At 47.1% G+C, this 15,150-nt stretch overlaps 1 protein-coding gene across 2 annotated transcripts in view; it reads left to right on the top strand.

Moving 5' to 3' along the window:
* Positions 1-15,150, top strand: part of ATXN3 (ataxin 3) — a 357,787-nt gene that overhangs the window by 196,386 nt on the left and 146,251 nt on the right. For both annotated transcript variants that reach the window (XM_086937684.1, XM_086937683.1), the window contains exon 6: positions 2,254-2,341. In XM_086937684.1, coding sequence (XP_086793810.1) covers positions 2,254-2,341 — 88 coding nt within the window. The remainder of the gene's footprint in view (positions 1-2,253; positions 2,342-15,150) is intronic.

Below are 15,150 nucleotides of genomic sequence, written 5' to 3'. Positions count from 1 at the left end.
TACTCTTGTTCCAGAGCCTGCGTTCAATGGCAGGGTCAAGTCCCAGTAACCTACAACCTCTCAGTCCTGCTAAACAGTACCAATTGTTTCACGCCCTCTCGCTTATTTTGGAGGAATATGTATCAGAGCAAATTGTGGAGGGTAGTTGCTTTTCTTGTGTCTTCCTTGTACCACGAGGTAAGGATTCTTCTGGACCTCATCGGTACCCAGTCTTACTCATTCAAATTAACTAAGTACAGTAGTTTCTGATGTGTAACCCTATGTCAAGAAATGTATCCATCATGGGAAACTCATTGGCTTATTCTAACCACTCTAATCCTGGCCAAATCGAGGACAAGGGTGATGCAAAGAATTAAGTCACAATTGAGCAAGAGAGAGAATATGCAAATTTGTCCTGCCTTCTCGATCCTTTGTGGGCTATCTAGAACGCCCAATAAAAAAGATCCTCTACTAGCTCATTTTGGCTTGGCTCCTCAATAATCATTCTGACATAAGTGCCAGTTTTTGCATTTGACCTCTAATACCTGTCGTGCTGGCACTGACTTCTCCAGTAGCGAGCCTTCTGAAGTTTATTCCAAGATTGGGTTCAGCTTACTTTCTGGGCTTTTCCAGGGCTTTCCGGACTCTTGGGGAATACTCCAGTTGACTAGACCACCAAGCTACCTCTGAGCAAGAAGCTGCATTGGCAAAACCTAATTCCATAATGCACAGCTATACTAATATGCACAAGCTTCCAATAAAGAGGTAATTTTCTTAATTAGAAGCTGATTGTTAAGGTTGTTCCTGAAAGGGAAGCATATGATTGTTGAATGCCCCTGTGAGGTTTCAACAAAGAAAATACATACACTACCAAGGTGGGCTCTACATGGACAAAGCACCATTCACATTATAGACTATACTTAACTTGTGTAGTAGGTGCAAGTGCAGCATGCCTACATTAAATAAAGCTGTATGTTTCAAAGGGAAAATTGACACTGAAAACTTAAAAAAAAATGTACTTGCGCTGAACAGTTATATGTAGTTCTGGCTAGTATTGGGACTGCACAATCTGACCAACCCATTGGCTGAGCGGGGCTTGTGATCTTCAAGAGGCCATAACTCGAATTCGTATAGATTGTGGTAGTTTGACTTCACATGATGTGCCCAAAACCATCGTCCTATGTTGTGGCCTTGTGGCAACCAACACCAAGAGATATATGTAAAGAGTTGTGAGTTAATCGCAGATGTTATTTACAGTGGCATTAGGCACGTGCTGTAGAAGCTAACCCATACAGATCTATACATACTTTTTCACTCCTTCTTATTTGTTTGCTTAATATTTAGAGTACTTCGCAGCAATAGCTTCGATGTATCAAAACAACTTCATACAACTTACATTTCAGAAGAATGACATACTATGTGGCACAGAAACTAAGCCACCTACTTCTAATCTGTAAAATAGGTAGACTCATCTTGCATATAGCTCCACAAAACATTAAAAATTGCAACCAACTGAAATGATAAATATTTTGTTCCTGTATGTTGAAACCATAGAACCATGCCAGTTACCAACTTTGTCAAGAGAATAGCTTGATTAACGTCTTTACTACTTGTGCTTCCCTATTGACGCATACATATGTCATAAGTGTTTTTCTGCATGCCTCTAGGATGAGCAAGGATGGAGCGCAGGTGTTAGTGGTTGTATGTCTTTGTATGTGTGTTGTGCGTGCATGCACACATTTATGTCTTGATCAGATTTTATGTCAAAACATTTCTATAGCACTGCTGCACCTAAAAGGTATTAGAACAATTTGCATAGCCCAGTTGCAAAAGTTACCATATCATCATCTTTGAAGAACCAAGCATTTGAGAGGTTAGAACAAGAAGCAAAGGTTACAGAAAAAAGTTCTAAAGAAATAAACATATTATGTAACAGATGTTCCAAGATGTGGTCCAAACGTGTTTTCATATTAACACTGTGCACCCCTGCGCAGGTACTTTTCAAATTTTTTGTGATAAGCTGTAAAACACCTCAGCCGTAAGCCCAGACAATTCATAAACCAGCATCTCCACTATCAAAAAATGAAGTTGCTCCCTCCACGTCTGCTCTTTTTATTGATCTCTTATATACTCTTGTTAAATTTGCTGTCTTCGCACTGTGTCCCCGTGTGGTTGTTAGTTAGTGTTGCTATGCCCTAAATACATGTTTGTATGTGAATGTAATATTGGTCCTCTTGCTTCAGCATTAATAAAATATTCTCTGCATTCTTTCAGTGGTTTAACTTGAATTCTCTCTTGACGGGTCCAGAGCTAATATCAGATACTTACCTTGCACTTTTCTTGGCTCAGCTACAACAAGAAGGTAATATGATAACTGTGCAGCTAAACACGCAGGAACCAAAATAAAGTATTGCCACCTCTGGTGAAATTAAAAATCAGACATGTGTTGCAATTCTGGATATGGTCGCTTGTTGGGACTTGAGTATGTCAGCTGGGATTGAGCTTGGTAAACTGTACTGCCATCTATTTAGTGTACCTGCTAGGTATACATAACTTTTAAGTTAAATAAAACACTTCTACAAGAAAGCATCTGTATACAAAGGTGTTTGTGTTGTGCCTCTCCTTAATAAAGAAGCTCAAATATACAAAATGTTGATAATCTGCTAAGTACTTCGTAGTAGGAACCCATCCAGTGAAGCTCTGGAATTCCATTGAATCCCATCTAGAGATTTATCCTACTATGTTCTAGTTTAATGTTCTATACTGGACAACATGTGAACATAAGTATATAAAACACAACACACTGTCTAGCCGTAAAGAAAAAGTAAAATTCAAAGAAGCACAAACTAAAAAGAAGAGAAAATAACATTATACCTAAACAGTGCTCAAGAGAGAATTTTTTTTACATACTACACACCGTATATCTAAAAATAGTTAGCCCGTCAACCTGCACAATCTTTCATAACTAATAATTTATATAATACCTCAACCATGCTGGCAACCTCCTGACTCGACCTAAATTCTTCGAGTTGAAGCCTACCATAACTTGACCCATCATAACTTTGGTGCTATCCCTTCTGTCTTGATTAGTTGTCCCTATTCTTGACCGGCTCCAGATATCATCCATATCTACATTTACAACATTTCTTTTCACATCGACTGTCGTGAAAAGTATGGTACCATAAAAGCCAACTGACCAATCTTTTCACATCTTGGGGCCTGACTTAGAATTCAGCAGACGACTTACTCCGTCATAAACATGACAAATATCCTGTTGCCATATTACAAGGGCAACAGATCAAGCACCACTTGGAATATTGCAGATGGGATATCTGTCACGTTTGTGATGGAGGATCCCCTTTGACAAAATCTAAATTAGGCCCTTGACTTCTTCAGTAGCACTTCATCACCCACCATATACGATCTTTTTTTAAAGTAAAAGTTCTTTAATATTATGATTTGCACATCTGTTGGTGCTTTTGAATCCTACCTCAATCATTACTGTGTAATTTGCCTCTCCTTTTACCTATTCCTAACCAGATTGGGTTGAATTTAGACCCTGCTATTCTACCTCTCAAGCTGGTGAAAGGAGAAACCCAAGGAATGGGGGATGTTGTGGGGATTAGCCTCCCACAATATTTTCTTAAGAGACTGCCTGCTTGCCACTGCCCTTTGTGTACTACTTTTTTCAATCCTATTTATTCTCTCTGCTAATCCAGGCCTGTTGGAATATAAGGGCGTCACGTGATGCCCAGCATCCACATCATTCCAAAACTCTAATTTCTGCAGAGCTAAAGCGAACTTAAGTGTCCATTTTAATGGTCTTTATTTAAAAACTTTAATACTATAAATGTATTTATTCAGTAGTTTTTGTTTTGGGGCTGATAAAACCCATACAAGGTGAAAAAGAGCTGTGCAATAAGTTTCATTTACATAAAATATCTTGTCATACACTTTAGTACAACAGAGAAAATCTATCAGTCAAACAAGTCAAAAGTATAAGATAAGGTGAACAGGCTGAGAGTAGTGAATTTATAGGAAGAAGGATGCAGAAATGGTAAGACAATGATCCGCCTGTGTCGGATTGAAACTAAGACATGTGCAGGCCTTAGTAAGGTCTGATTGAAACAGGTATTATATTAAACTTCAGCAAAGATGAAGATAAGGCTTCGTTAAGAGAGAGAAAAAGAAACATGGAACTAGTAAATTCAATTTAGTGAATGATCTTTAAGCCTGGTTTGGAAAATTGTTAGAGATTTACAGCACCACGCACCTGGTAGGAGATGTGCAGTGCTGCTAATTATATACATTGTTCATAGTTCTGAAGTGCAAATTGCTATTCTGTAAGCTTTACAGCACCGTCGGCACATACCAATGCAAACAGATACAACTTCCGTGGCTTTGAGACCTAAGCTATGTTTTGGCTTTGCTTTGAAACTAATATAGTCCTTACCTAAACATTTGCTTCTCCACATTAGTTTAGTCGGCACAGACTGACTAAAACAGGTGAATCTTGGGTTGATGGGACATTGTTATGAAGTGGAAGGACATTATATAAGAAATAATTAGGTAGTAGATAGGCGCAAGATTCTAAATTAGAGTTTTATTAATTCAAAGGTGCTTAATTTAAATCATATAGTTTGAAGCATTTAGAAAGCATCCCAAAAAATAATGCACACAGTTTTAAAATGATTTTATAACCTAAAAAACACCTATTAAAATGGAGTCTGAATTTCCCTTCCAGACATGCCCACTCCTGCTTTTTGGGTCCTGCCTAACCTCAAGCTTTTAGCAGTCTATTGGCTAAAGCCTCTTGTGGGCCATACCAAAAACTTGTATGATGTCCGAATGATGGGGCTCAACTAATGCAGCACCCTCAAGCTTTACTTTACAGTATAAGAGGTGTTTTTTAAAACTAAATGTTTTTCTAAACCTGCTTCTTAAATTACACTTGGTCTCCTCTCTTGAACAGTAGAATTCTCCTTTTATAACTTTTACGAATGCCAGAGGGGGGCTTCTTCTCTTTTGCCTATCATAAGAAGGGTGATAGAGATGGTTACTTAAAGAGCAACTTTTGGGATGCATTTTCAACGTCAGTTTTTTAAAAATGTTTAAAGTGAAGTAGACTGAGCAGGCTTAAAGTATTCTGTTTGAGGCATGTGCAGCTGTAGATACACATTCTTGGCATAATCCTAGTTTTGGGTTTGGATGTGTGCATGTTGTTTTTCTTCTAAGAGTCTTTCCAGTCACTAGTAGTCTGACTCTGTCTCTTACTGGGAATGCTCATGGTCATACACTCCATTGTTAGATTGTTAGAGAGGGTTCTGACGTGAGCTCTTCTGCTCCGATTCAACACCTTTCTGCTGCTCTTTTTCTCAGTTCATTCCTGCTTTCTGTCAGTATTATCACTTGCGGGCCACTCTCTCATCTGTTTGTCTTCATTTCTGTCTGAGCCACTCATTAGCTGCGGGCCCGTGTGGGTCTTCGGGGTTTTACTTCAGTTTTCAGGCATTACCCCCACTCCATGTCCACTCAGTGATGGAACGGACACCTTTTATTCCTGTCCTTTGTGTCGCGCTAAGTATCCTTGCACCGATCTCCAACAGGTCTGTAATCTGTGCCACTCCCCTAAACACAACGTGACCAGCTGCGAGGCTTCCACCCTGTTAGGTCCACGAAGACTTTAAAACACCATTGATGTCTCAATGTCTTTATGGAGCACAGACTATACACCTGACCTTTTTGGACCCAAAGACATCCAAGAAAAACATTACGCACAGGCATCTGCTGGGGATGAAGGGACCTTCTCCCCCGATTACAGCTCTGAACTTCAGATGCAAGAACCAGCAGTGTGTACTGTGCCCCAGCACCTTCACATCAACCCTAGCAATCCACCACAAATGGTCGACCTCCCGTTCAAGACTGACCTAAACCTATTGCTGGGTCAGCACTGCCTTTGGGCCCTTGTTGGCACTGACCGTCGTCTTTGGACACGCCCAGCCCTAGCTGTGCATCGGAGAAACCCTTGAAGCTGCCTGCTTCGGTGCTGATCACTCCTGCGTCAGTCAAGTTGAGCTTTTAAGCTGAAAATTTCGGCATCGAAATACCGGCCACCATCAGCACTGAAACCTGCCGCATCTCACCCAAGATCTTCGGAGCCGAAAATATCTGCGTCTAAGTCCAGCAAAACCGCCCATGGATCGGGGTCTGCAGACAAAGACTGCAGGAAGAAATAGACATTCTGCAGAAGCATATTGTGATCATCCCAACACAGGCCGGAAAATTACTCTATATCCACACACTGATGGTCAACCCTCCAAAAGGTAGCTGTCTTTTGAAGAGGCTTTGTACTTTCCAACTCCGCCCAAACAGAAAAAGAAAACTGACAAGGCCACAAGTCCTCTACACATTAGCCCACCTCTGATACTGGTTTCATATCGCTCTCCCTCACCACCTGCTTCACTAGCTGTCCCTATACCATATTCACCAGAAGGGTCGACTCATTCTGTCATAGGGGGGAAATGATGAGTGGGATGCTATGGATATCCCTCCAGAAGATGACCCATGGGATACTTATTACTCTGACCCACCAGCTGATACAGACCCTGTTCTGTACCCTGCAAAACCATCCCCTCAAATGACACTACTATATTTCACAACTTTATTGGTAAGGCTGCCACCTTCCATAAGGTACAACTACACAATGAGCCCCTAGAGGAACACTTCCTATTTAAGACACTTTCTTCTACACAGTGCTCTGCACAATACCTACCAATACTAAACGGCATGCTCTTACATATTCAATGACCCTTTAAGTTCTAGTGTGATAACACCAAGGGTAGACGAAAAATATAACCTGTCCCCTAATGACCCTTACATACTTTAGTGGAAGCAACTGCATGCAAAAGAGCCAATTCGCAAACATCTGGCGAAGCCCCTCCACCAGATAAAGCGCACAAGGAAAATAGATGCAGCTGAAAAACGGGTAACCCCACAATCATTTAGTCACTGGTGTATCACAAACTCCATTGGCCTTCTCTCTAGGTATGATGAAGCCCATTGGGATGAGATGAAGGAACTTCTCCAATACCTCACAAACTAAAACAAAAATACGAACCTATTGAATAGCCTCTGAGGGAATATTGATTTTCAACACGCCTATATGTTGTAGCCTCACCTGTAGGAAAGTGCTTCATTTTTGCATGGTTGCCCCCCACTTTTTGCCTGATGCTGGATGCTTCTTGACTGTGTGCCCTGGTTTCCTGCTAATCATGTCCCCAGGGCCTGTGATCCTTCCCCAAAACCGTACGTTTTCACCCACATTGGCACTCCTCTGGTCTACATACAAGTCCCATGTAAAAGGTACCAAGGGTGTTGTAGCCAGAGAAAGTCTCTGAGGGCTGAAGCATATATTATGCCACCTCCAGAGACTCCTCCTCTGACCCATACACACTGCCAGTGCAGTCTGTGTGCCAGGGGGAGAAACTAAAATTACAAGGCGACATGGCACACTTCCCTATGTGCCATTTCCACCAAAACACTGCCTGTGGCATAGGTCAGTCATCCCTCTAGCAGGCCTTACAGCCCAAAGGCAGGGTGCACTGTATCACAGGCGAGAGCACAGTGGCATGAGCCCTGGGCCCCTACACTACCTGTTCCGTTCACAGGCATTGCAAGTGCAGTAAAGCCATTTTAAAACCATGGGCTGGGAGTTTGGCACCCCATCTCCACAGCTCCATGATGGCTTTAATGAAGACTGTGAAGTTTGGTATCAAACCTCTCAGCCCATTAAACTCACACTGATGCCAGTGTTGGATGTAATGCCAAATGCACTTAGGGCATCTTCGAGATTCCCCCTGAAAAAGGAACGATTTCTAGTATCCTGACTGAGTGGCTGCTCGCCAGCTGCCACTCCCAGACATGTTTCTGGACCCCCCGGTAGAGAGCTTCCCACTCTCTGGTCCTGAAACAAAGCACATCCTGGGCAGAAGTGTCATGCCTCCTCCCCCAGGATGGGCAGGGTCCACGAAAGGGAAGCTTCAAAGGCTTGCCGCCTTTTTAAGCTGATCCTGCCTTTCGCTGCTCCCAGCAACTGGCCCCCACCGGTTCTGACCTCCACTTTGGGAGGTAGAATCAGCAGGAGAACCAAGATAGGGGGACAGGTGTGCCCACTTTTGCCAACTCCACCCCTCAGGTGAAAGAGGCGTGGCGAAGGACACCTCTCAGTCCCCGCCATCTTTTAAGATGGGGGGGGGGGGGGGTGTGCCCCCACCCAACCAGAGAGAGGTTGGGTGGCCACTGGAGGGTGGCCTAATAGGGGGCGGACCTGTACCTACCTGAAACACCCCTAAATTTAGTATTTATTTAGTAGTAGGACCTGCCCTGGCTCCGGCTGAATCCTCAAGTCTGCACTAATCAGCACCTGACACCTATGGCCCGAGTTCGAGTGGCCCAACACCACGAGGAGGTCCCCCAGTGAACTTGACCCAGGATCTGGTGTTCCCCAACCTACCTCTAGCCTCCCAATGACGCCCACAGCCTCTACCTGAAGGGTCACCCGACCATTATCGGAGCTGGTAAGGGAACCCAATGCCTAAAGACACCCCTGCACCCAACTCCTCACGGCCTTGGGTGGACCAGCCGACGGTGTCCAGGCACCCCCTTGCATCCCAATCTACCTCTCCAGCCGGTGGTCGCCTCCAGGAGCCTCCCTGCTTAGCCTGGAGTCTTTGTTCCAACCGGAGAGCTTCCATTGAAAACAAAAGGGCACCCAATGCCAACTCAGTATCCTGTACCTGGCTGCCCCTGTGCCGCTGTAGGTGCACCTTGTGTGCTAACTCGGATCCCCCTTTGACCTGTGCTTAACCCTAGCAGCTTTGCTCCCACAACCCAATGGCTTGCTTGAGAACAGTCACCAATCGAAGGCCCCCTAGGCCCTATTGGCTAACATTGGGCCTTAGCACTCTGCACCAGGTCACCCTAGTGCCACTGAGGGTGCATTCTTGGCACTGAGGGAACCCTTGTTCTAACCCCAGAAACTCATCTTTCAAAAACGATTGCTTACCTGCAAACAGATTTTCTTCCATAGGATTGCATTGACTGTTTTTCCTCTGAAAATGTTATAAGTGTTGAGTTCTGTTTGTATGAAAACCCATGCAATTTTGTTTTAATGCAAACGGGTTTTACTTCCCTTTGTCTAGGAAATGGCCCAGTGTGATATCTAGGCAATCAATCAATCAATCATATAGTTTGTATGGCGCACTACTCATCTGTGAGGGTCTCAAGGCGCTGGGGTGGGGAATGCTACTACTGCTAGAAAAGCCAGGTCGTGAGGAGTTTTCTGAAGGTCAGCAGGTCTTGTCTGCCGTAGGTGGATAGGAAGGGTGTTCCGGGTCTTGGTGGCGAGGTGGGAGAACGATCTGCCGCCGGAGGTCGCTCTTCGGAAGCGGGGGACTGTAGCTAGTGCGAGGTCGGCGGAGCGGAGCTGGCGGGTGGGGGTGTAGAAGCAGTCGTCTGTTGAGGTACGTTGGTCCGGTGTTGTGGAGTGCCTTGTGTGCGTGGGTGAGGAGCTTGAAGGTTATCCTCTTGGTGACAGGGAGCCAGTCCAGGTCTCTCAGGTGGGGTGTGATGTGACTGCGGCGAGGGATGTTGAGGATCAGGCGTGCAGAGGCGTTCTGGATGCGTTGGAGCCGTTCCAGGAGTTTGGCCGAGGCGCCTGCGTAGAGGGCATTTCCGTAGTCCAACCTGCTGCTGACGAGGGCCTGGGTGACCGTTCTTTTAGTTTCAGTGGGGATCCACTTATAGATCCTGCAGAGCATGCGGAGGGTGTTGAAGCAGGAGGAGGAGACGGCATTGGCCTGTTTAGTCATGGAGAAGGTGGAGTCGAGGATGACCCCCTAGGTTGCGTGCTTGGTCGGTGGGTGTTGGAGCTGTTCCGAGTGCGGTTGGTCACCAGGAGTTGTTGCAGGCCGAAGGGGTGGATCCGTGGATGAGGACCTCCGTCTTGTCTGAGTTCAGCTTCAGTCGGCTGTTCCTCATCCATTCAGTGCCGACCTTCATCCCTACGTGAAGATTGGTTTTAGAGGTTGGGGGTCCTTGGTGAGGGAGAGGATCAGCTGGGTGTCATCGGCGAAGGAGATTAAGTTGAGGTCGTGGTGACGTGGGAGAGTGGTGCCATGTAGATGTTAAACAGAGTTGGGCTGAGGGATGAGCCCCGGGGTACGGCGCCGATGATCTCGGTAACTTCGGAGTGGAAGGGGGGAAGGCGGACGCTCTGTGTTCTGCCGGAGAGGAAGGAGGTGGTCCAGTCCAGGGCCTTCTCTTGGATCCCGGAGTTGTGGAGGGGCGTTCGTAGTGTGTGGTGGCAGACCGTGTCGAAGTCGGCTGACCGGTCCAGGAGGATGAGGGCCATCGTTTCTCCATTGTCCAGCAGGGACTTGATTTTATTTATTTATTTATTTTAAAAGTTTTATATAGCGCTGGCTAGACCCGAAGGTATCAGAGCGCTTTACATGAGCATCAGATCATAGTTACAGGTTACATTGTTACAAAGTTTACATAGTTCTTAGAGCATGGCAACATAAGGTCGAGATAAACAATAAGCACAAATACGTAAGGGGAAAAGCAGGCAAGGTGAGAGATTCAGGGGAGGGGGGTTGGAGCAGGGGAAGTAGACAGATAATGAAGGCGGGTAAGAGGAGGGGAGGGTGAGAGACACAGCATGGGAAGAGGAGGGGAAGGGTGACGGGGACAAAAACCGGTAGACGAGTCAAGGCAACGACCAAAGTCCAGTAAGCTGTGATCCCAGGGAAAGTGGTATCACTTCCCTATCTCTGTTGCGAGAGGCTCCCTTTACGCATGTGGACTCTCTCAGAGGGGTCTCTGAGACTCCAAGGCCTACATACTGGATCCTTCCCCAAAAAGGGGAGAGGGAGTGCTTTGGCAAGGGGTGCCATACCATACCTCAGCTGTGAGTGGCTCCCTTGGCGCAGTGGACTCACTCAGCGGGTTCGCGGAGACTCCAGCGTATATATATTGGATCTTTCCCCAACAAGGGGAGAAGGAGTGCTTAGTCAAAGGGCACAAAGGACAGGGGGGTATCCGGAGTAGCAGGCAAGGGGCAGATTCAGGGGAGAGGGGATAGGAGCTAGGGAAGAGACAATAAGGAGAGACGAAAAGAAGTCTGTCTAAAGACCGACTGGGTAGGTGACGACCAAGGAGGCAATCCACGGCCCGTCTCCCCTATAGCTAAACCAAGTAGCTCCATCGGGAATCAGACAAAACAGTTCAGTCTCAATACATTGAAAGAGGATGGAAGGAGAGACATAAATAGAGGGAGGATGCGGTAGGAGACGACCGGAGAGAAGAAAGGAAGTACAACAATGTGGTTCAACAATATACCAGAAAAGGATCAAACAAATAAACATTATATCAAACAATCAGCAATACATTAGGGGAGAAGAGAAAGGAGAGCGAAAGTAGTGGGGGGTAAGGAAGGAGAGAGAGTGAGGATAAGGGAAGAGACAACCGTAGTGACGAAAGGAAGTCTGTCTAAAGACCGACTGGGTAGGTGACAACCAAGGAGGGAATCCACGGCCCATCTCCCCTATAGCTAAACCAGGTAGCTCCATCGGGCATCAGACAAAATAGTTCAGTCTCAAGAGGCGAGGGAAGAGGTTCACAGAGAAACGGGGTGCGGACAAAGGGCAAGGGCATGTGAGGGCAGAGGACAGAAGCTGGAAAGAGTAGGAGCGGAGAGGGGGGAGTGTTGGGGAAGGTAAGGTCAGGAGAGACGCGGGAGCGTTAGCCCAAAGTCCGGCTAGGTAGGTGGTAGTCAACGGAGGGAGCCCAAAGTCAATCTCCCCTAAAGCTAGCGAGTTAGCTCCACCGGGCCTCATACAAAATTAGCTAGGTCTCCGCTTTTCTCCCCCGGGCTATCATAGTCGCCATCATGTTGTGGAGTTCAGCCTAGATGAGTTTGCAGCATTGGATCTCCCAGCTGGGGTGGTGTACACACAGGGACACATCAAAGCTGAAATGCGCAGGAGGTTCTCAGGAAATCATCAGTATGCTAATCGGTGGTGGCGATGAGGGCAGTCTCGGTGCTCTGGTTGCTACGGAACCCGGACTGGCAAGGGTCCACGATGTTGTTCTCCTCGAGGTAGCGGGTCAGTTGTTCGTTGACAGTCTTCTCGATGACCTTTGCTGGGAACGGGAGCAGGGAGATGGGCCGGAAGTTCTCGAGGTCCTTGGGGTCCAACTTGGGTTTCTTGAGTAAGGCGTTTATCTCGGTGTTCTTCCAGCTCTCCGGGAAGGTTGCTGTCTTAAAGGAGGTGTTGATGACTTTTCGGAGATGGGGTGCGATGGATGTGCTGACTTTGTTGAAGATGTGGTGTGGGCATGGGTCTGACTGAGATCCGGAGTGGATGGTGTTCATGATCTTGATGATGTCATCGTCGTTGATGTTGGTCCAGGAGAGCAGGCGGTTGGTGCGGATGGTGGTCATGGGGGCGGAGGTCTCAGTGGTTGTCGGGTGGTCGTGGCTTTGAAGCTGTCGTGGATGTCTGCGATCTTGCGGTGAAAGAAGGTGGCCAGCGAGTCACACAAGTCTTGCGAGGGTGGGACGTCGTTGGTGTTGGGGTTGGAGAGTTCCTTCACAATGTTGAAGAGCTCTTTGCTGTTGTGCGCATTGTTGTCTAGGCGGTCTTTGAAGGAGGCCCTTTTGGCGGCTCTGATGTGGTGATTGTGTCTGCGGGTGGCGTTCTTGTGGGCCGAGTGGCTGTCCGGTGTTCGTTCACGGACCCAGATCTTCTCCAGCTTTCGGCAGGTTTGCTCGGAGGCCCGGAGGTCTTCCGAGAACCCGCTGACTTTCTTGTTGGTGTGACTGTTGAAGGGTTTCTTGATCGGGCGAGTGTGTTGGCGCAGTCGTTGATCCACTTTTTGAGGTTGCGGGCGGCGGTGTCTGGGTCTGTGGGGTCGGCGGGTGGGCTCTGGGCGAGGGTGGTGGTTAGCTGGTCTTCGCTGACTTTGCTCCAGCAGCGGCGAGGCATCTGTTGAGTGCAGTAGTGCATGGTGGGTTTCTTGAAGGTGAAGTGGATGCAGCGATGGTCGGTTCAATGGAGTTCGATGGTGTGGTGAAGGAGACATGGGAGCTTGTGGAGAAGATGGGGTCAAGCAGGTGACCGGCGTAGTGGGTGGGTGTTGTGACGAGTTGTCTGAGTTCGAGGTTGGCTAGGTTGTCGATCAGGGTGGTGGAGATGGTGTTGTTGTTGTTGTTCTCGAGGTAGAAGTTCAGGTCCCCGAGGAGGATGTAGTCCGTGGAGGCGATAGCGTGTGTGCTGACGAAGTCGGCGATGGAGTCGCTGAACTGTGGTCGGTGTCCGGGGGGTCTGTAGAGGAGCGTTCCTATGAGGGTGGTGTTGGGGTCGGTGTGGATCTGGAAGTGCAGGTGTTCGGCGGTGCTGAGGGTGTCGTCGGTGTTGGTCGAGACTCTGAGAGTGTTCCTGTGGACAATGGCGGCGACGACTCCTGCTCCGTTGGTGCGGTCCCTGTGGGTGATCTTGTCTCCTTCTGGGACGGCTATGTCTGTCTGGTGCCGAGGCGGTGTTCAGCCAGGTCTCCGTCAGGAAGGCATCGTCTGAGGAGGTTCAGTCTAGTATGTCCCAGAGTTCAACGGCGTGTTTGCAGGCGGAGCGGTGTTCAGAAGGATGCATCTGAGGTGGTTGGGTTCTTTCCTGGTCTTCAGGATGGTGGGGCGGATGCTTGTGAAGCTGCAGTTCAGGCAGGTGAAAGCTCTGTGGGTGCGCTTCGGGGCGGCCAGAAAGCAGGTGTGTGATCGACCGGTGTTGAGTGCATGGAGGGTTCTAGCATCGTAGTGGTGTCAGGCGTTGTGGAGTTCGCTGGGTCCAGGGGTCCTGGCGCTGGGCACGATCCTGGAGCGGACGGGCGCAAACGGGCTTGCCTTAGGCGCACCTCCATATGAGGGGATGTGGGAGGGAGGAGCAGCTGGAAGGCGGGAGCGGGCGGCGAATTGGATTGCAGGGGGGCAGGAACCCAGCGGCGTGAAAAACGGGCGGGGGCCGCAGGAGAACTGGACAAAAAAGGAAAAACAAGTTTACGCTAGGAAACAAGTACAGGCGCATAGGAATAAAAACAAGTCTGGTCAAGAAAGCAAATACAGGCACAGGGGAATAAAAACATGTCTGGGCAAGAAAGCAAGTACAGGCAGAGGGGAATTAAAAACAAGTCTGGGCAAGAAAGCAAGTACAGGCACAGGGGAATAAAAACATGTCTGGGCAAGAAAGCAAGTACAGGCACAGGTGAATGAAAACCAGTCTGGGCAAAAAAGCAAGTACAGGCACAGGGCAATAAAAACAAGTCTGGGCAAAAAAGCAAGTACAGGCATAGGGGAATAAAAACATGTCTGGGCTAGAAAGCAAGTAGAGGCACAGGGGAATATAAACAAGTCTGGGTAAGAAAGTAAGTAAGGCACAGGGGAATAAAAACAAGTCTGGGCAAGAAAGCAAGTTAGGCACAAGGGAATAAAAACAAGTCTGGGTAAGAAAGCAAGTAAAGGCACAGGGGAATAAAAACAAGTCTGGGAAAGAGCGCAAGTACAGGCACAGGGGAATAAAAACAAGTCTGGGCAAGAGAGCAAGTTAGGCACAGGTGAAAAATACAAGATTTGGCAAAAACAATGCAGGTAGAGACGCGCAACAGCGTGGGGAGCGACCTGCCTGCGAGCAGGCTCAGAGGCATACCATACTGAGTGGAAAAAGTAATTCAAAAGTAGTCCATGGTAATCACAAAGTAATTACAGCATAAAGTCAACTGTCTTCAAACGTTTTACAAACCTGTAACAAAGCCAATTTCTTCCAGCTAGCACATTCTTATCAACCAGTTTGGGAAAGTACAACTTTTCTTACCTCTACCAAGTCCTGCTTGGTTCTAAAAATAAAATACAACTAAAGAAATATTTTTTATACAAACAATTGGTCTGAGTTAAGTCTTTGAGTGTGTGACATAATTTCTTGCCTGAGTGTGTACTATAAATGCTTAACGCTACCCTCTGATAACGCCTTACTGATAGCCCACACTATCACAAATGCAGAATAAGGTGGTAGCTATATTTATCTCTGTAAGCCTTTGGGGAACCACTGGACTCTGTGCACA

Source organism: Lissotriton vulgaris, chromosome 9, assembly GCF_964263255.1.
Source record: "Lissotriton vulgaris chromosome 9, aLisVul1.2, whole genome shotgun sequence".
Lineage (NCBI taxonomy): Eukaryota > Metazoa > Chordata > Amphibia > Caudata > Salamandridae > Lissotriton > Lissotriton vulgaris.
The sequence above is the reverse complement of the archived record's forward strand: the minus strand, read 5'-3'. Positions and strand labels throughout refer to the sequence as shown.